Below are 22996 nucleotides of genomic sequence, written 5' to 3'. Positions count from 1 at the left end.
TTCATCCCATGAAATCTCCTTATCTGAGTGGAATTAGTGGGGTTTTTTTTAAGTAAAAAGTTATTTGAAGTGAAAAATTCCATGATAACTGTGCTTGTTTAACTCTAAGAATCTTCTTTCCTCCTCCTCCTCTGGCACTTGTATTTCCTCAAGCACTAGCACTCCTGACAAATTTTTTAAAATATACATATTTTTTAAACTAGTAATGTTACAATGTTACCTTTCACTGGAAATATACATTATTTTATTTTATTATTTTTTTTTGAAATATACATTATTTTAACTACAGTGTGGATTAAATAGGCTTTTGTGGTTTACATTTGGGGTCTATGGTTACTACTCGTAATGTTTGTAAATAAAAGTTGTTTCTCATTTATGTTTAAGCAAATTTTGAGTTTATATCTGGAAAAGAAATGTAAGAGAAAGATTTAGACAGGTAAAATGGAATCATTTTTAGAATGTTCACTTACTGCTTTTTTTTTTAAATCTTTTTTAAACTTAATAAACTGTTTTTAGAGCAGTGTTAGTTTCACAGCAAAAACTGAGTTGAAATGACAGAGTTTGCGTTCACTCCCTGTCCCCCATACACACAACCTCCCCCCACCATCAATGCCTAGCATCAGATTGGTACATCTGTTACAGTGATGAACCTACACTGACACATCATCATCATCCAAAGTCCTTAGTTTACAGTAGGGTTGGCCCCCGGTGTTGTGCATTCCATGGGTTTGGACAAATGTAGAAGGACATGCATCCACCACTGTAGATTGTACAGAATAGATACACTGCCCTAAAAAATCCCCTCTGTTTGCCCATTGATCTCTCCGTCTCTCAATAACCCCTGGCAAGCACTGATATTGTTATACTCTGCCCAGTTTCACCTTTTATCCATAGTTATGCCCTTTCATTGTAATCATGCAGTATATAATCTTTTCTTTGAGTAATAGACACTTAAGTTTCCTCCCTGTATTTTCATGGCCTCATAGCTCATCTCTTTTTAGCAGTGAAAAATATTCCCTTTTAAATAAATAATAAAGAGTACCACTGTTTATTTATCCATTCACTTACTGAAGGACATCTTGGTTGTTTTCAAGTTTTAACAGTTATGAATAAAGCTGCTATAAACACCCATGCACAGGTTTTTATGTAAACTTAAGTTTTCAATTCCTTTAGGTGAGTAACAGGGAGTGCAAAAGAGGGGACTGCTGGAGTAGGAGTATGCCTATTATATAAGAAAAGATCAAACTAAAAATAAATAAATAAAAATAATTAAAAAAAAAAAAGAAAAGATCAAACTGTCTTTCAAAGAGGTTGCACCATTTGCATTCCCACCAGAAATAAATGGGAGCTCCTGCTGTTTCCCACTCTCACCAGCCTTTGGTGGTGTCCGTGTTCTGGACAGGCCATTCTAATAGGTATGTAAGTAGTAACTCGTTGTTTTAATTTGGATTTCCCTAGGTCGAACATCTTTCCATATACTCATACGCCATCTATCTTCTTCAGTGAAGGGTCTGTTCAAGTCTTAATTTGCTAGAAATGGCTCAAGAACTTAGAGAAACATTTTACTTCTAGATTACTGGTTTGTTATAAGAGGACATAACTCAGGAACAGCCAGATAGAAGAGACGCATGAAGCAACGTAGAGGGAAGGGGCAAGGAGATCCCATCTTCTCAGAGTGGGTCACGCGTTCATCAACCTGAGAGCCCTCTGAACCCCTTCCTTTTGTGTTTTAGTAGAGGCTTCATTATACAGGATTGACTGATTAAACTACTGGCCACTGGAGATCTTTCAACCTCCAGCCCCTCTCCTCTCCCCGAAGGTCAAGGGGTGGGATTAAAAGTTCCAACCCTGTAATCATAAGATTGGCTCCGGCCAGCCATCAACCTCCATCCTTACATGCTTTCTAAAAGTCACCTTATTAGCATAACAAAAGACACATTTATGGCTCTCTACACTTGGGACACTGACATCTGAATGACTAAATAAATACATATTTCTTATAAATCACAGTATCATAAACTGTTATTATTCATTCAATTTCTTTAAAACATAGGTCTATTCAGGTTGTATATTTCTTCTGTAAGTTTTGGCAAATTATATCTTTAAAGAATTGGTCCCTTTCATATAGATTACCAAATTTGTAGTATTTCTGTATCACCCTTTTAATATCCATTGGTTATATAGCGATGTCCCCTCTTTCATTATTGGTATTCGTAACATGTTCCTTCTCTCTTTTCTTTTTAATTAGTCAAGCTTAAAGGCTAATAGATTTTATTGATCCTACACTTCATCTTAGCCAAAAGGCCGAGAAGCGATTGATTTTATTGATCTTTCAAAGAAGCACCTTTTTGTTTTGTTGATTTTCTCTACTGATTTTCTATTTCGGATTTCACTGATTTCTGATCTAATTTTTATTATTTCTTTTCTTCTGCTTACTTTGCATTTATTTAATTTACTCCTCTTTTTCTAGTTCCCTAAGGCAGAAGCTTAGATGATTAATTTTAGATCTTCCTTCTTCTCTAATATATGCATTAAATTCTATAAATTCCCTCCAAGCACGGCTTTTGCCGCATCCCATAAATTACGTTAAGTTGTATTTTCAATTTCATGCAGTTTAAAAATGCTTTTCAGTTTCTCTTAAGACTTCTTCTTTGATCCATGTGTTATTTAGAAGATTGTTGTTTAGTCTCTATATGGAGATTTTCAAGTTATATCTCTGGTACTGATTTTTAGTTTAATTCCACTGATGTGTGAGAGTAAACCTTGTATTATTTCTGTACTTTTAAGTTGTTGAGATGTGCTTTATGGCCCAAAACATGATCTATCTAGGGAAATGTTCCATGTGAGCTTGAGGAGAATGTGCAACCTGCTGTTGTTGGAGGAAGTAATCCATAGTGTGGACTATACACACTTGCTTGAAGATGCTATAAAGTTCAATTATGTTCTTACTGATTTTCTGTCTGGTAGATCTGTTCAGAGTCTCCAACTAGAACAGTATGCCCATCTATTTCTTCTCGTACTTCTATCATTTTTTGCCTCATGTATTACAATACTGTTATTAGGCATACACACATTAAAGTTGTGTGTGAGTCTTTTTGGATTACTGACCCTTTTATCACCATGTAATGTCTCTCGTTACCCTTGCTCTGAAATTTACATATCTATAGACACTTCTTTTAATTAGTGTTAGCATGGTTTATCCTTCTTCATCCCTTTACTCTTTATCTATGTATGTCTTTATATTTAATTTGAGTTACTTGTAGACAAAGACCCAACTATATGTTTTCATTAGTGCATTAGGCCATTGATGTTCAAGGTAATGATTGATACGCTTGGATTAGTATATACCCAATTTTTACTGTTTCAATTTGTTCCTGTTTTCGTCCTCCACACTTTTTCTTTCTTCTGTGGTTTCAAATGAGCACTTTATATGATTCAACTTTTTCTTCTTTCTTAGCATATCATTTAAAATTGTGTGTGACTGTCCTAGACTTTGTAAGATATAACTACTCCAAGTCTACTTTCAAATAACACCATACCACTTCTCAGGTAGTGTAGGCACCTTATAAATAACAAAATATCTCTAATTCCCTAATTCATCTTCTCATCCCTTATATCATTGCTGTTATTCATTTTACTTATACATAAATACATAAGCAACACCACACACATATATGTATGTGTGTATGTTCATAAAAGTATAATAAAATATATTGTTTTACTTTTATTATATACAAACTGTTAATTGTTAACAAGATTAAGAATAAGAAAAATGAAAGTTTTTATTTTACCTTTACTTATATATTCTCCAATACTCTTCCTTTGTTTATGCAGATCTGATTTTCTGACTTGTACCACTTACCTTCTCTGAAGAACTTCTCCTAACATTTATTGCAAGGTAGGTCTACTGGCAAGAAATTCCCCAATTCCTGTTTGTCTGAGCAAGTCTTTATTTCTCCTTCACTCATGAAAGATAATTTCACAGTGTATAGATTTCTTGGCTGGTATTTTATTTTTCTGAACACTCTAAATATTTCATTTCATTCTCTTCTTGCTTTTGTGGTTTCTGAGAAGTTGAATGATAATTCTTATTCTTGCTCCTCTGTTTTCTTTTTGAAGATTTTCGCTTTGATTTTTTTTTTCTTCAGTTTGAATGTGATTTGCCTAGGTGAGGGTTTTGTTTTGTTTTGTTTTGTTTGCATTTATCTCATTTTGTATTTTCTGGGCTTTCTGGATCTGTGGATTGCTGTCTGACATAATTCGGGGAAATTCTAAGTCATTACTGCTTCACCTGTTGCTTCTGCTCCTTTCTCTTCTTGTCCTGGTATTTCCAGTATGTGTACGGCACATCTTTTGCAGTTGGCCTACAGCCCTTGAGTATTTCGTCCTGTTTTTCCCCCCCCATTCTTTTTTCTCCTTCCTTTTCAGATTTGGAAGTCCCTACCATCATATTCTCAAGCTAAATCATTCTTTCCTCAGCCATATCCAGTCTACTAATGAGCTAACAGGCATTCTTCATTTTTTAGTGTTTCTGGTCTCTAGCATTTCTTTTTGATTCCTGTTAGAATTTCCATTTCTCTGTTTAAATTATCCACCTGTCTTTGTATGTTCTCTATTTTTTATTAAAGTCCTTATAATATTAATTTTGTTTCTTTAAATTCTTGGTCCAATAGTTACAACATTCCTGCCATATCTGACTCTTGTTCTGATGGTTTTTTGTTTGTTTGCTTGTTTGTTCATTTTTGCTTTTCAGTATGCCCTACAATCTTTCCTTGAGAGGATTACATGATGTAGTGGGTAAAAAGCACTGTGGTCAGCTGACCCTTGGTAATGTAACTGTGGGAGGAAAAGTGCTCTATAATCCTGTGATTAGGTCCTCTGGTGAGTCCATGCCTGTGTAATGTGAATTTCACCAGTGATTCTTGGAGGGGTTTTTTTATCCCTTAGTTGGGAAAGGATGGGTACAGTGGGCTGGAGTTGGTTATTTCCCTTCCCCAGATAGGTAAGGCTCTGATAAAACTATTTCTTCCTAGAACAGCTTTGCTAAGAAAAAAATGCTAGGACCTATTTCAAAATGATTCCTTTTCTTCTCTCCCTGCCAGATGCATGATGGGATTTTTCCCTGGTCTTCACAGTGAGGACCTGGTAGAGATGCTGGAGGTGAGAGCACACAAGCATGGGGCCTCCATGGAGTCTCTAACTCTCAGACCTGTGACATGAGCCTCCAGCAATTCATCAGTTATAGTTCAGGTTTTCCTAGTTGGGCTCTGGTTCCCACTGAGGTTTTAGCTGGTAGGTCTCTGCTCCAGGAGGTTGTGAATTTCTGTAACTGCCTGTCCATCTCTCCAACTGTGGAAGAAGTAAACTGCCCTGTGACCTCACTTCTCTTAGAGATCTAAGAAGAGTGGCTGATTTATTTTTTTCCAGTTTGCTCAATTTTTTATCATTTTAGGCTAGAGTGAAGACTTCTAAGCTCCTCACCTGCCAGACTACAAACTCAAAGTCCCTCTGCTCCTTATTAAAAAGGCATGTTACTTTAAAATTCACTTTGTCAATATATTTTTACTTTAATTATCAGTATATCTTAAATTACCTCTTCTTTAAGTTCACTACTTTTTAATTTTCAAATTTAAATAATACAAAAATTTCAATATTGTCATACAATTTGGTATGACTTTGTTCCTAAGAAGCTTTCACAAGTCTTACAATCTAACCATATAATTTCCTTTTAAATTTAGAGTTGAGGGATGCCTGGGTGGCTCAGTGGTTGAGCGCCTGCCTTTCGCTCAGGGCATGATCCTGGTCTGGGGATCAAGTCCTGCATCAGGCTCTCTCCAAGGAGCCTGCTTCTCCTTCTGTCTATCTCTCTGCCTCTCTCTGTGTGTCTGCCATAAATAAATAAATAAATAAATAAATAAATAAATAAATAAATAAAGTCAAATAAATAAATATAGAGTTGAATAACTTGTCCAAAACAGCCATTAAAATAATAAACAGCATAAAACAAAATAAGAACATATTATAAAATCTAGGATTTTGAACAAAATTTGAAAAAATTACACATCATTAAATATATGAATATTGGGGCCCCTGGGTGGCTCAGTCCATTAAACATCTACCTTTGGCCAGGGTCCCAGGATTGAGCCCACATTGGGCTCCCTGCTCAGCAGGGAGTCTGCTTCTCCCTCTCCCTCTGCCCCTCCCTGTGCACTCTCTCACTCTCAAGTAAATAAATAAAATCTTAAAATATATATATATGAATACTCTTGTATTTATAAATGTTAATTATGTATTTAAACGGGCAGTATTTGAAACTTCCTTATTGTTTTTCAAAATTATTAAAAGTATATATAATATGATATAGCTTTTATTAAATTATATCTGTAATTGCTAAGGAGATAAAAAGAAATGTCCAGAAGCTCTTGTTATCTTTGTAGTCAGCATGAATGGTTATATAATTAATGCTTCTCATTACTACAAATAGAAAATATTCAACTACAGAATCATTCCAAAATCTGTATCTTTATTTTAAACATAAGTCCTAAAATATATGTCACACATCTAGGTAAATAAATGTATGTGAACTTAACGTTGTAATTAATTATATATTTCAGACAAATATTATCTACTTTTTTGTATTCTTACTTTAGAATAGGTTTCATTTTTATGTGAATGACTTAAGAATTTCCATGTACATTCTAGAGATTTGTTACTTCAGAAAATATAATCTTCTGTTTCCAGTAACAACATGTACACTTTAAAGATGTACTAAACCTTCAAGTACACTGAATAATGGAGATTTAGAAAGGATTCAGGAAGAAAGTCTGAGCATTGTGTCACCCCACACATAAGTGACAATGTCAGTAACCTGGCAACAGCCTACTTGCAAAGATATTACTTTCTTAACCTAAATTCAATTTTTTCTTTTAATCTCATATGAAATACAACATATATGTTACACTCACAGTAAAGATATTCTCTATATTAAGTATATGAAATGTAAAAAAAGTGATGAGTGTATTTATATTTATATAACATTAAAGTTCACTTCTGAATATGAAGAGCATGCTGATATGAAATAATCACAATGAAATTTAAAATATAGCTAGAGTTACAACACTGTGAAAAAAGCCTGCAAAACTAAGTGAAAATCAAATTATTATGTGTGTCTGTGTACCTGTAGAAATATACACATACACCATAAATATTATATTAAAATTAATACTATCATAAGTTTCTATGAAAGACCAGTCATACTTGTATGTAATTTTTCAAACATTGTATTTCTAAATTACAATGTTAACTAAAAAATCCAACTTACCTTTTCTTGTGAACTTTAAAAAAAAAACTCTTTCCACCAACAGTGTAAGAGGGCTCCCCTTTCTCTGCATCCTCACCACATCTGTTGTACTCAGTGTTACCATTCTATTTCATGTAAAATGTAATAACCCCACAACCATATTTTCATTCCCCCATAGTCCTTCGTATTATTATCAAATGTGTTGCATTTATGTACATTATAAACCCCACACTACAATGTTATAACTTTGCTTTTAAATAAATTAGGAGAAAAAATTCTATTGAAAAATGTGCTATGCTGAATGCTGATTATATAGGATACATATGCACATGCACATCAACTGAAAAATATTAAGCTCTGCTTTTAGGAGAACTTAAAGTCAATATTCATGTGCCAATTTTCATTATTTAGAATAGGATCTTTCATTCTCATCCAAGTCTATATAAGAACAGACCAAAATTTGAGCCAGAAGCGGCTCAAACTCATGAAGATGACAATATGGTAATTTCAGGGTTGCACTGTGTCTATATATAACAGCTACTCTTGTAATAGGTCTCAGAGCCAGAAATTCATTTATAAAGGCTAATGGTACTAAAGGGCCGACTGGTGTTATAATGGAGAAAAAGATATTGAATCCTCATAATCTCTAATGTAAACTCCCCTGAAGTCGCTAGATAAAGGAACACTCAATTTTAGTAAAAAGCATTTTAGCGAGTTGGACTACCATCCTTATCCCTCCCCATTGAGGAAATACACGGACTGCACTGGAAGAAAAAAAAAAAAAAAACCTCTTTGGTTCAACATCAGAAATGCACTTACTATATTTAAAATGCACACGCACAATACAAAGGTGTGTATGTGTGTCCAGTGGGACTTATCTAACTCATAAGCTGAAGTACTTCCATCATTTATGGGTACGACTGAAATTCAGAATGACAAGCTACCCACTGATTCTCCACCTGTTTTCTGCAGAATGTGTTAGGATCCCCAGTATGAGGATTATTCTCCAGAGTTTGCTATTAACTGGCTGCAGAGATGTTTACCAGCTTTGTTTCACAGCTTAAAAAAAATGAAAACAAAAACAAAAACAAAAAAACAAAGAAAATCCCAAAAGGCAGACGGCTTTAAACTGCTGAGGAATTACAGTGACAAAGATAATTAAAAGGGAGTAAAATACTGAAAAAATGTCTTTCATTGATGTGTGGAGGATGGGACCCTGAGGAAGCAGGACAGGGAGAGAAACGCAGTGCTGCCTATCTTGGTAGCATATGCCCTCCGACAACAGTGAGGAAAGCTGATGAAACCCCAGGAAGATACTCTGGCTCTTTTGTTCTATTCATTAATAAAAAGAAAAATCCAGGCTGTGTGAGAAAAAAAATCTACAGAATGCTTCATTTAAGTGATTTAAAAATCTCCCATTAAAAAGGTGAAAATAATCAAAAAGACATCGTATTATTTTACACTAAATCCATTTTGATTAGATACATTTTTAAACAGCAGTTTTGTACTATTGCAATAATAGATCAGAATAGCTATTTTCAAAATACTATACAAAAGTTGCCATGGTGACAATCCAAATCTTTTGAAACATAATTAATTGCCTAAAAATTCATCAGATAGAACATGGCACTCTTCAGAAAATCTTTGCATTTAATTTTACGATATTAATATAATACATAGTATTATCATGCACATCTTCTGCTTCATTAAAATTTTTTCTTTATATAAAATGACTATTACAAGTATTACTGTTTTCATATATTAGTCTCATAAAAGAATTCTATTTTATATTTAAAGCCTGAAGACAATCTGAAAACATTAAGAATTCATGTGAAACCAGGACAGAAAAAAAAAAAAAAAAAAACCTTTTCCTCAATGTATGATTATGACCGTATTTATAATTATCCTCTTATCTCTGCTTTGGAATCTATCAAGTGTCTTATTTACCTTCAAAATATTGCAATGCAAAAATGTCTGCAACATAAATGACAAAGAAATAACAGCTGCATGAGCAGGAGAGCAGAAAAAAGACCCACAGAAAATCATAATCACAACATAAATATATCTTACTCTTTGTAGTCCTTCATACCAATCATCTTGCTCAAACCAATTTGAAATGTAAGTCATCCAAGCCATAGGATGTTTCTACTTTAATCAAGGCAATTGGAAACTCGGCATCAGAATAGTCGGCACCTAAAGTAACAATAATGTGTTTCAACCAAACAGATTTACCAAAATCTGCCTTGTGAAATGTTGTTCAGTACAAGAAGCTAGACATTTCAGCTGAAACAGTTTTAATAATTTACAATAACAGTATCTGTAAAAATAATGCTAAACCAGAAAATGTAAGCCTCTATGCTCAAACAGGAAAAAAAAATCATATAATCATTATGCTGTTATAGAGTATCAGCAAATGCTTTATCAAATATTAGGCTTTCAGTTTTCATTCTTAAAAAAAACATATATTAGATTGAACTTTTACAAGAAAGAGGCAAATTATATCTTAAAGTTACCAAGTTACAAATAAGAAATCCAGAGAAACTACAAGGCAACAGGAGGCAAAAAAAAAAAAAATAGTAGTTCCACTTTCAACCTCAGCAGTTGGGAGAATAAAACCAGAAGAAAGCTTCTAGGTGAAAAGGTGTGCAATGACAAGGCTAATTCTAGATTTCTATGCTTGAGAGTTAAATTATTTTACAATTAGCTGATTGCTAATTACTGACATGCCTCAAAAAGTTTAGAGTTTAAATCACAGGCTAATATGTTCAACAGAGAATCAAAATCACATGGATTTGGCTTTTTTTTTTAGTTTTACTCACTTCTGAAAGATATTATTTACTAGACACACTAAGTAAGAGATTTCTTGGAGAGTACGTGGACTTCCAAACACCCTCTGTAAAGTTCAGGGGCTTCACCCAACAAAGTTCTGATGGATCTTTTCCTTACTAAGCTCATCAAACCGTTACACCTCAGTGAAGAAAAAAGGAAAGAAGGGGGGGGGCAGAAGGAAAAGGGAAGAATTTGGGCAATTTGAGTGTTTCATTCTCCGTATCCTAGAGTAAGATAGCACTTGCTCTGGCATAAAAAAGGTACATGTCTAGGACACAGAAGCATCACCATGGCTGGCTGAAAACAGCCTTCTCTCCAAAAACTTATCAGATAGAACATGGCACTCTTCTTCAGAATAATTCTTCTTCTCCCTTTTTCTCTAGAAATATTTTTGAGTATCTGCTTGAAGCCTCAGGTCAAGATGCCTGGGAATAGGTTCTCACTTCCACAGGAAGTTGTAGGACTGATATAATCTCTTGTTTGTTTACATCTTCCTGACCTCCCAGATTCTGGGCCCTTTCAACCAGTTTTGCATATTCTTGACTTTCTCCTGCATCCCCCCTCCCAGGGCCTATCCTTACACTCTCTGCAGTAGCCTGAGATTAAAACAGCAGCGCCTCAGACTCCGGCATCACCTCCTCTTCCCCTGTCCACTACATTTGATCATCAGGTCTTATCAAACTATCTTCAAAATATCCCTTCAAAAGGTCCTTCTCTCCATCTCGAACGTCAAAGTGTTAGTGAGACCCCTCATCACGTCCTGTATGAACTAACAAAATAGTTTACTTATGTCCCTGCTTGCACGGCAATTCCTAAACATGTTCTATACCATCATCATTTACGTCTGTTAGTTTTTTTTTATTAAAGATTTTTATTTATTTATGAGAGACACAAAGAGAGAGACAGAGACATAAGCAGGCTCCATGCAGGGAGCCCGATGTGGGACTTGATCCCCGGACTCCAGGATCACGCCCTGGGCAGGTTTGTAGGCAGAAGGCAGCCGCTCATCCGCTGAGCCACCCAGGCGTCCCTGTCTGTTAGCTTTTAAATGCTTTTGCCTTAACTGTCCTTCCCCTTTTCGCTGTGAATAATATGTCATGTCACATTTATGGTTTTCCAAAAACACAGCTTAAAAATCCTTCTTTGAAAAGTTCTTCAAATGCACCAAATCCCTCATTTGTTTGCCTTTCTTTATATATTTGCAAGTAATACATAGTGATTACTAAATGATTTAGTAATTTATGATTACATAAATGTAAATTGTGAGTTCCCCAAAACAAAGGAACTTGCCTTATTCATCTCTGTAGTAAGATACAAAATGTTTGTTGAGTGAACTGACAGTGCTAGAAGAGTCCTCAACTGATGACAGTTCACATGAAGGTACATATCACCGAAACTTGGAAAGGATCTAAAAAAATGTATCCAAGTGACAGGTACTATGCGTACCAACAAATGAAATGGGACTACTATTCAATTCCTTTTGGAAATGGCTAACCAAATCATTTAAGACATTAAGACATTTTTTAAGCATTAAATTAAATGCCAACCTGAACTGGTAACATTACTTTAAAATCATACCAGGTACATTATGCCATTTTATTTTTTTTAAAGATTTTATTTATTTATTCATAGAGACAGAGAGAGAGGCAGAGACACAGGCAGAGGGAGAAGCAGGCATCATACAGAGAGCCTGACATGGGACTCGATCCTGGGTCTCCAGGATCACACCCTGAGCTGCAGGCAGCGCTAAACCGCTGCGCCACCAGGGCTGCCCTATGCCATTTTAAATACAATGTAGTTAATAATGAATACTCTGTTTATAGGGCACATAATGGTTCAGAGTCCTTATTGTGTGGTATTTTTCCACCAGCACTATTTGCCATACCTACAAGAATTAAGAAAGGTAAAATATTTCACATCATGTAATCCCAGATGAACTATCTTGCCTCGTACATACTTCCTGATGGTAGACAGGTGTTTTGACGATCTGACAGTGAATAGAATCTGGTTTATTTAGTGTAGAAGGACAGTTTTCAACTCTCACATCTGCCTGATAGGTTAGGACTGTTTGGAGTAGAGAGTTGAACCCATAGCTGACCTCAGAGGGGAAGCACGCCATGAGCACTCAGCAGTAACTGAGGTAGGAAGAAGAGAGTCATGGTGGCCCTTATTCCACATATTTATATCTGTGGATTAGTCCATGGGTCTGACGGACTAATTATTGCCAGAAATCACGAAGTTAACTCAATTCTTAGAAAATTCTTACTACCTCTTACGACTTCTGATGCAAGGAAATGACAGTCATCAGAAGGTAAATATCATGTTAAAGAAAATAAAGAGAATGATGTAAAAGGTTTTGTATTGTCAGAAAACTTACTGCAGGCATTAATATCCAAACACATAAGTAATCTGAAGTTTGACTATTGGTTCTGACTTTTTCTGCGTCTAGATCTTTGCCATGACCCCATAATGCGCAGACGGTACACCACTGCCTATTGCCTTTAGACTTGCCCTATGACTGGCTTTTCTCAGTGATATTGTGGGCAGGAGTCAGAGTATTCCAGTTCCAAGCTCCGGCTAAAGGGCCTATTTCCATTCATACTCTTGTGCCTCTGCCACCAACGAGAACCTTCCATGGCTACCCTACTGATCCAAGAAGGATGAGAGACACAAGGAGTAGAGCTGCCACAGACAAACCATAGGTCTAAATGAGAAGCAGAACCACTCACTCAGCCAAGACAGATCTGCTGTAAAACCCGAGGATTATACTTGTGAGCATAATAAATGTGTAATGTTATATTTTTCTGAGTTTTTGGAGTGGTTTGTAACAAAGCATTTTCATGGCAATAGCTAACTGATCCATTAACTCTTGAGTACAGGACGACAGGTACACTCCACAGAGATTAGTCTATCAAATCAACATTCTCACCTTATCTACACTAGGAAATTGGGGTCTCCTGATGGAGAAAATAAGATTTATAGAGTTATGCCTATGTCCCTAGCAAAACAGTTTTAAAAGACAAAATTTTTAAGACGAACTAAATATAGCAAGACATAATTATATAAGGAATCCGAGTTATCTCATGTTCTTTTCCAACCTCTTAACAATTAATCATTGAAAAACAGTTGAGCTTTTCTTCCCATAAGAGAAAAATAATCAGCACATTTTGTGTGATCCATTCATATATAAGCAATGTTTCCATTTTGCTATGACTCTCCCTTGTTTAGAAGTGCCTTGTAATTTTGTGTGTTAGAACAGTTAGGACCACCTAGGAGGATAAGAACAATTATAAGTAAATAAAGTAGGGCCCTGCCCTCATTCTGAGAAGCTGGTCATGGCTACCAGTCATCGACATCCTACTGTAAGTATGGGGGTGAAAATCAAGACACGTGTCAGCAGCCCTGGGTCTAGAAGTGGAAGTACAAAAGTTCTCTGGTTGTGATTTTATGTGAACCTATCGTGCCATATGCTTATTTCTGCTTTCTTCTTCCCAACTGGATAATGTTTTTATTTACTCATGCCTGCTTAAAATCCTAAACAGAATAAAATGACATGTTTTGCTTATCCTAATGGTGGGGCTCCATGATGTGTGTCTTGGTTCTACGCTTAGATTTTTCCATCCAGTGTTATCTGATATCTCAGACCAAGGTACTGGCTTAATCCTCTGAAATTCTGGTTGCAGGCGATCTTTTCTGCACTATATTTTCATCCCCTGCCAGTTATGTCCTCTTACCCACTGTCCTATCCAAAGTCCTTATACCCTCTTAGTCAGCCGTTCTCTGCTCTCTGATGAGACAGCAATAATAGTGATTTTACGCTTCCTAACAAACTAACTAAACATGTGAAATAAGCACAGGCCATTGCTTATTTAACCAAACAGGGTCGGATCAAGTATAAAATAAATGGCATCACTCCCAATTATTCTCTTTGATCTGTCTCTATCTGTCCTGTCTAGAGTCATGGTGGGACAGGTCAGCAGAGAGGACAGGGCTAAGAAAGAGACTCCTGGGCCTCATGCTGAAGGTGTTGCACAAGATGACAGAGACTTGGGCTCACCTGTCTGCTGACCCTTACTATGAACAGAGCCTCCTCTTGAGGCATCAGCTGGTTGAGGGCAGATGACAAAAGCACTACATCATATAATTCGGGGGAGCTGTCTACCCAACTGGATTAAAACTCTATGTAAAAATGCCAGGAGGAAGTCTGAGTTAGAGAGCAGATACAGAGTTTACCCAGTGTGCTCAGAATCCTCAGAATGATTCTACTTACAAGACCTTGGCTCCCAGCAATGGCAGACAAGCGTGTACACACACACACACATACATACACTTGCATACATACTGTGTGTGTGTACACACATCTCCAATGCTACTATCAAGGACAATTTGAAATGCTGGATAAAGATATGTAAAATCTCAAACTAAAAAAAGTCTCAAGAGAAGTAAAAAGGGTGTACGCAGGCACTTTTCCTTTGGTGGTAGTGGCGGTGGGCAGGGAATGCTACTTTTTTCCCCCCAATAAGATTTGCCTATAAAAGTAGTAGTAAATAAATAAATAAATAAATAAATAAATAAATAAATAAATAAGAAATAAAAGTAGTAGCTAAAATACTGAAAAGTTACAATGGGCCTGAGTAATCTCATAGGGCCTGAGGGGGAAAAAAAAGTTGGAGTTCAGATGCTGCCAAAGAAAAACCTAATCTAATAACGGTGTCCTTTCAGTGAGAACTACCTGGATCCACATCTTAAGGCTTAGAATGAAATAGAATTAGATGATCCCTTACAAAGACAGGCTCAGCTTCAGATAAACTCAATGAGTGGATTAAGTTGATGTCGCCCCCGTGCTCCTGCCCCACTTCGTTAAAGCAGAAGCATATATTCTCTCTGGAGGAAGATAAGTTAAATTGTCAGGTTGGAAAGCACTCAAGAAAACTCCAGAGTAACAGGCCCTTCTCTGAAGAGAGAGGACGTATGAGTAGTTCCACCTTTGACAAAAGCCTGAGAGAAAGAGGTGACTGTCACAGAGGCAGGTAAGAAAAAAAAATCAGATAAAATGGTAATTAATTCCCAAAGGCCCAAGAACTAACTACAGGATCAGTTTAGAATAACTAGATGCAAGCTGAGTTTGCACTGTTGTAAGATCTTCTCCACAGGCTTCAACTGGGTGCTTAGCTCGAAAGACTGGGGGCAAATGAGGCACAGTCCCCCTTAGTGGCTCAGACATGCAGGAAACAACTGGCTGCAGACAGGAAGGAAACCCTGTATTCATCCATGAAACAAATCCTTCAACTACTAGGAAAGAGAAAACACACACCCTCATTGCCAGGGACAATGGGGGAAGAGAAAAGCAAAACTTATCTGCCTCCAGGAAGGGATACAAAACCCTCCTTCCTGACCCCAGGGACTTTTGGAGGAAGGGCAGAAGCAAAAGCTGCCGGCCTCTGGCAGGTGGGCAGGAGGGCATCTCAGGCTCCCATCCTGTTCCAAAACAAAGCACAGATCTGCTACTGTTTGAGGAGGTGCAAAAAAAATTGTCTGCTACTTAACACCCACCCTAAATCCAAAGTGCACATTGGCTGCCACAGAGAAGGGCTGGAGGGGAAAGACACAAATCTCCCCTAAGAACCTGATTCCCCCGACCTGGGAGATAAAAACTGTAATACAGTCATACCTGGCATATCACACAATAATTACAATGAGCTATGCACAACCCAATGGATAAACCCCTATGATGCACTAACGATTCAAAGTCAAACCTGAAGGGATACATATTGCATGATTCCATTTATAAAAAGCTTAAACACAAGCAAAGCTAATCTACACTATTAGAAGTTAAGAGAAATTTTCTTCAGGCAGAAGGAAGCTGTGATAGGAAGGGGCCATGAGGGGATTTCTAGAAATCTTCAATGTTTCTTTTATGCTAATTACGCTAATGAGCACATTTTGCTGGTACAAAACACCAAACTGCACATTTCTGCTGTCAGGTATATAATCTAAATTTTAAAAATTATACACTAAGAATCCACAGCAGTGCTTCCCAATACTAACAAAACAAAAGAGGGAAAAACTCAAAATGAACTTGTCCACATACAGATGTTGTACGACTGAATCATATTTCCTAATTTCACTTGGACACTTTACTTTCTTTCTTAGAATTTTCAGCTTCACTCACCACCCCCAGCCATCGTATTCGGGACACATTACCTTAAGTGTCTGTCTCTCTGAAATACAGCACTGCTACTTCTTTAATCCACAAAGGATTTTTAGAAGCAATGTCAAGGACAAGCAGATGAGGCAGATGGACACCAAGAATGATCTCACAATAAGAAATGAGGAAAAACTGGTCTACCGTAATAAGCAGAGGGAGACTGAGATGGACTACAATAGGATATGTGTTCGGGGGGCCAAAGGAATACCAACAGGGAACATGACAATTGCCATGATCGCCCAAGTGGATGCCATTAACGCCACGTCCACGACAGACCCTCTAGGACTCCTCAAGTCCTGCTTTCCCACAAGGAATGTGCACCTGAGCAGATGTCCACAAGCACATTCCTCCATGCCCGAAGAGATCTGCAGGGGCAGTTCCAATCCGAGCATTTCATGCCCTTCAAAGTATTCAACAGCCACATCCAAAGAACCATTTGAAAGCTCAATTTCAAGACAATTGCAAAGCTCCTCCTTGAACAAGATATCAGTACTGCTTAGAACACTCCAAGGTTTAGTGATTCTAATCATTAATAACAAAGCAATAAAGTACACAGTATACTTCTCTTTAGCTTAAGCCACATAGTATTTTTAATGTGTAGTCACAAATACAATAGACAAGAAGTGAAGTGTTTTTACCAGAGAATAGAATATATGCAAAGTAAAACTGAAATGGATACTCTAAAACTGAAAGCCAGTATCTGAAATTTAGATCTCAGAGGATGAATCCATTGGTAGACTGGATGCAACAAAGGTCAGGATTAGTGCAGTGGAGTAGCAACAACCAGCATACAGAGAAAAGAAAGAGTGAAACAAAAAGCACATAAGAAAGAGATAGGATATGCTGAGAAGTTAGACACAGATGGAGTGGCGATCTTCAAGGGGGAGGAAAAAAAATAGAACCAACCTTTAAAGATAAAAAGAGTGAGAAATTTCCAAAATTTATTTAAACAAATCAAGTTCCTAGAGCTCACCAAATCCCAACCAGGGTAAATTAGAGTAAAACCGTATGTAGGCATACTGCAGTAAGATGCTGAGAACCATGACCAAAGGAAACCAAATCTTTGAAATGGTCACAATATGGTCAAAGATCAACTGAAATAACAGATGTCAAAAGGTAATGGATTACATTTTTTTAAGATTTTATTTATTCATGAGAGACACAGAGAAAGAGGGGCAGAGACACAGGCAGAGGGAGAAGCCGACTCCCTGCAGGGAGCCTGATATGGGACTCGATCCCAGGACCCCGGGATCACGTCCTTGGCCGAAGGCAGGCACTCAACTGCTGAGCCACTGCGGTGTCTCTGGAATCACATTTTTAAAGTTAAGAGAAAAAAGTTAACTACGCACCTAGAATGCTATCACACTCAGTGAAAATATAGCTGAAGGCAAACTTATGATATATTCATAGATGCAAAAACTAGGGAATTTGGCCTGAACCAGAAAAACATTAAAGGGAGTTTGTTTGGCAGGAAGAAAAGGTTCCCAGAAAGATAAAAATGCTAGAGACAACAAAGATCATCAATAAGAGGAAATATATGTCGTTAAACAGAAGGAGATGTTAACTACCCAGGCCAATAACTGCAATGTCTTCTGAAGTTTAAAATATTTGTAGCACTAAAAAAATAAAATAAAATAAAAATAAAAATAAAATAAAATAAGTAAAATAAAATAAATAAATAAATATTTGTAGCACTAATATATGAAAAAAATAACAAAAGGTGAGAGCCGATTAAATGGAGTTAGGATCAATGAGGAGATAAAAGTAATCATTTTTATCAAATGGTAATGAGTCAAACCTACAGGATCTTTGGTGTAACTACAAAAAAAATAGTAAATGAACACATTATGAGTGAATCAAAGGAAAATGTAACTAGTAAAAAATTTGTGAACAAGAAAACAAAAGTTTGGCTGTACATGTAAATCAAATCTTAACAGTTATACATTCAATTAAAACAGATTAAAATTACAAGTAAAAGTAAAATTGGCACACTATTAAATTCAAACACTCTTTTATGAGTCATACATTATTGTAAGGGTATAGAATGGTCGAAAGTCAAAAACAGAAAAGTATATGCTAGAAAATCATTAACCGAGAGTAAGCTGTTATAGTTATAAAAGTAAAAAATAAATTTTAAGGCAAGAAATATTACTAGAGAGACAGAGGGATGCTACTTAAGAATAAAAGGAGAGATCTGACTAGATGATATGACAGTCATAAAACTGCACCCGAATGACACGACTTTCAAACATTTAAATCAAGAATGACAGAATCAAAGGAGAAATATACAGATCCATAATCATAATGGGAAACTTTAAGTAATAAATCTCAATATCTGACAGAAAAGAGAAAATCACATAAAAGTGCAAAGGATCTGAACATACTCAATAAAACTGACCCAATTGACAAATATAGACAGGATACTGTACCTAAGAATGATAAAACTCACATTCTTCTCAAGTGAACATGGAATAATGACAAAAATAAACCACGTACTAGCCATAAGGAAAACCTCACCAATTTCCAAAATATTGGAATTCTTTGAGTATATTTTCCAGTTACAATGGAATGAAGTCTGAGATTAATAAAAGAAAGATACCTAAAAAGTCTGCAACTGGTGATTAAACAATGTATTTCTAAATAATCTTTGATTCAACGACGTAAAAAGAGAAGTTAGAAAATATTTAACATTAGATGGTAAAGTCACAGCAAATAGAAATTCATGGGTTAGAGCTAAAGTGATGCTTGGAGGTGGAGGACTATAACCTGGATTACGTATTTCTAACAGAAAATGAGAAAGGAGGAATCTCAAAGATTTCATTGGACAAAGATTTAACTTTCTATCTCAAAAAGCTAGAAAAAACAAAGCTCAAAAAAATCTAAAAACAATTCAGGAAAAAGAAATAATTCTGAAGAGGAGAAAGCATATTTATATTTCCAAACATATAGTAGAGAAAAATCAAATAAAGCAAATGCTGGTTTCTTTAGGTCAACTGTTTAAAGACTTATCATGAAAAAAAAAAAACAGAACGTACAAATATCAGTAACAGGAATAAAAAAAAAGACATCATGATAAGAACAACTGACAACCTAAAAAGAATAAGAATATTATGAACACACTTGCAGTAATAGATAACTTGAATGACTGGATAAATTCCTCAAAAAAAAAACCACACATTACCAAAGTTGATGAAAAAAAAATGAGAAAGTCTAAGAAGCATAACTAGGAGTCTACAATGAACTTTCCCACAAACAATCTCCCAGGCCCAGATGGTTTCACTGGCAAACTTTTGCAAATATTTAAAGATCTTTCATACAAACTCTTCGAGAGTACAGTGAAAGGAATCACACTTATCAATTCTTTATGTCCTGCCAAAACCCAAACAAGACATTAAAAGAGAGAAAATACAGAGCAATCTCTCTCATACTTCAAATATAAAAATCCTAAATGAAAGATTAGAGATATAACATATTAACAGACATTAAGATTTAATACTGTAAAGACATAAATTGCCCCAAAATTAATCTACAGATTCAATATTGTCACAATCAAAACCCCAGCATGTTTTAATTCTAAAACTCCTATGGAAAAAATAAAAAATAAAAAATAAATAAAACTCATATGGATATGTAAATGGCCAAGAAAAGTCAAGGAAGCCCTAAAAAAGACTAATAAAGCTGAAGGTTTAGACTATTAACTATCAATACTTCTTAGCAATAATAATAAAGACAGTGTGGTGTCAGGCTACAAAAACTCACTAATGGAACACAATACATCTAGAATAAACCTATTCATACGCTGTTAACTGATTTATGATGAAGGTGATAATGTTGCATACTGAAGACAGAACAGACCTTTCAATAATTGTTGTAGGTCAACTGAAAATCCTTATGGAAAAATACATAAAAATCTTCACCCCAATCTTATATTATAAAAAAAGCACCAATATTAGACAGATTGGAGATCTAAATATGTAAGGTAAAACAATAAAGCTTTCAAAGAAAGCTAATGAGAATATATTGTCTTTGGAGTAGAAAAAGGTTTACTAATTAAGCAAGACACACCAAAAAATACCAACCACAAAGGAAAAAACTTGACATATCTGGTTATATTAAAATTACAAACCTATGTTCATCAAGACATAATTTAAAGAGTGAAAAGTAAGCCACAGAGTGCGAGAAAATATTAACAATGCACATACTCAACAAAAAACTAATCTACTATCACTACACACACACACACACACACACACAAAAGACTGCTAAGGCAATAAAAAAATGGACCTAAGACTGGGACAAAAGAACTCCATCATCACCAAAAGAGGACAATGAGTATATGACAAGTTGTCCATGATTACTGCAAACTAAACCCACAAAGAGATACTGCTACATTTGCCACAGAAGGGCTAAAATGTACAATAGCACAGGTTGGCAAGAATACAGAGTAATTGAGACTCATATGCTGCTCATGGGAATGTAAATTGAAACAAACAATTTGGCTAACTCATTGGCAGGATCCTCTAAAGCTGAACAAATATACACCATATGACCCAGCATTTTGCTCCTAAGTGTTAGCCAACAGCAAGGGGTATTTTGGACGTCCACGCTCACCAAAGTTCAGGGCACCTCTATCACAGCACCAAAGTGGAAACTGCTCATGTCTCTATTAACAGCAGAAAAGATAAATAATTGTGGTATATTCATGCAATGGAATGGTTTACAGTAATGAGAGGGAATGGAAACAACTCCGAGCAACTTACAAAGATGAATCTCACTAACACAATGTTGACTGAAATAAGCTAGATGCAAAGGTAATATATTATCATATTATTCCATTTACATAAGGCACAAAAAGAGACCATATTTATCTATCCTGCAAGAGGTCAGGACAGTGGTTATCCTTGGTGGAGGCTGTGAATGCTGATAACATCCTGTTTATCCTTAAAAAAAAAAAATCTAGAATCTTAAAAGAAATTCAGAGAATTGCATCTCGATGACAGGTTTCTTTGGATCATGGTTATCACAGCCAGTAAGTTTTTTATCATGAATTCTCACATCCTGAAAGTTTGACCAAAGTTCCTAACTGGAATCTCTAAATTCATCTAGTCTAAAAATTAAAAATGACTTGCACGAAAGTAATTTAAGAAGCCTAAAATGTCCAGCACATGCTATGGTATATCATAAATCAAATATTTTCGATTTTAAATCATATAATGGAATCCCAAGTTAACTGTTATTTAATAATTTGATTTTCGGGCAACCCCGGTGGCTTAGCGGTTTAGCGCCGCCTTCAGCCCAGGGCGTGATCCTGGAGACCAGGGATCGAGTCCCACGTCAGGCTCCCTGCATGGAGCCTGCTTCTCCCTCTGTGTGTGTCTCTCTCTAATAAATAAAATCTTTAAAAAATAATAATTTATTTTCTAAGAATATCTACTTTGAACAATTTCTTATACATACTGTATTTCTAAGATACATAAATGTAGTCTCTCAAAATTCAAAGACAAACATTTTACTTTTTCACAAAAGCAATTCTTTTTATGAAAGTGGACACAGCAGAAAGTATAATAAAGTGTTTATAATATCTGTATTATTAGATAGGAATACATTTTTTGGTATGAATGTCCTCTTTGCCTTCGTTTTTTTTTTTTTTCATAACACCTAGAATAAAGTTTTTTTAAAAAAACAAAATTCATGAGAGACACAGAGAGAGGCAGAGACACAGGCAGAGGGAGAAGCAGTCCCATGCAGGGAGCCCGAGGCGGGACTCGATCCCAGGACCCCAGGATCACGCCCTGAGCTGAAGGCAGATGCTCCACCACTGAGCCCCCCAGGCATTCCTCATACGATCTAGAATACATAATGAAATTCAAATATTCTATGGAAAACATTTCATAAAATGCAGATGAATCAGCATTAGAGAATTTTAGAACTAGAATGAGTGTATTATCAAACTATTTGCCCACATTTTTGCCAGTAAAAAGCACTCGGGTGTATTGCCTACACCAAGAGCAGCGGCGTGCCACTTTCAGCGCATGGCTCCCCTGTCACTCGTCCCCAGGGGAGGAGGGCTGAGGCCTCCGTGGACATCGTGGACCATCAGGCCGGGGCTGCACTCAGGGAATTGGCACAACAGTGAACTGGAAGGAGCCAGACCTCTGAAAACCTCTTGGACTTCACACTTCCAGCCTTTTTTTCTTTTTCACGGGAGAGAGAAGTGGACGTGCACTTTGTTTAAGCCGCTATTATTTTGCATTTCTTTATTGCATTCAACCAAGTCTCAGGTGGGCTCTTAGATCACATTTCCAAAGTTGTATTTTAGAAAGCAGAAGCAGTCGATAATGTCCATTAGTTAGAACCTTCTTTTTCCTTTTTTTTAAGATTATTTATTTATTTATTTATTTATGATAGAGAGAGAGAGAGGCAGAGACACAGGCGGAGGGAGAAGCAGGCTCCATGCCGGGAGCCCGACGTGGGACTCGATCCCGGGACTCCAGGGTCACGCCCTGGGCTGAAGGCGGGCGCTAAACCTCTGAGCCACCCAGGGATCCCCAGTTAGAACCTTCTTAGTCCTCTGCCTTTACATATAATCAGCTGCCCTGCTCTCATCAGCGCAGGCACACGCTGCTACGAGGCTCGGTGCTTACTGTCGCCCTAACACA

General features: G+C 36.4%; 1 protein-coding gene across 7 annotated transcripts in view; it reads right to left on the bottom strand.

Moving 5' to 3' along the window:
- WDR17 (WD repeat domain 17) overlaps positions 1–22996 on the bottom strand; it is a 117452-nt gene that overhangs the window by 80584 nt on the left and 13872 nt on the right. For 6 of the 7 annotated variants that reach the window (XR_012007416.1, XM_072775847.1, XM_072775846.1 and 3 more), the window contains exon 2: positions 9371–9493. The exons of the other annotated variant lie outside the window; for it this stretch is intronic. Coding sequence is in view for 5 of the 6 variants with exons in the window: in XM_072775847.1 (XP_072631948.1) it covers positions 9371–9436 (66 nt within the window). In the remaining variant the exon portion in view is untranslated. The remainder of the gene's footprint in view (positions 1–9370; positions 9494–22996) is intronic. 7 annotated transcript variants of the gene reach the window in all.

The sequence above is a fragment of the Canis lupus genome, chromosome 15 (assembly GCF_048164855.1).
Source record: "Canis lupus baileyi chromosome 15, mCanLup2.hap1, whole genome shotgun sequence".
NCBI classification, from domain to species: domain Eukaryota; kingdom Metazoa; phylum Chordata; class Mammalia; order Carnivora; family Canidae; genus Canis; species Canis lupus.
The sequence above is the reverse complement of the archived record's forward strand: the minus strand, read 5'-3'. Positions and strand labels throughout refer to the sequence as shown.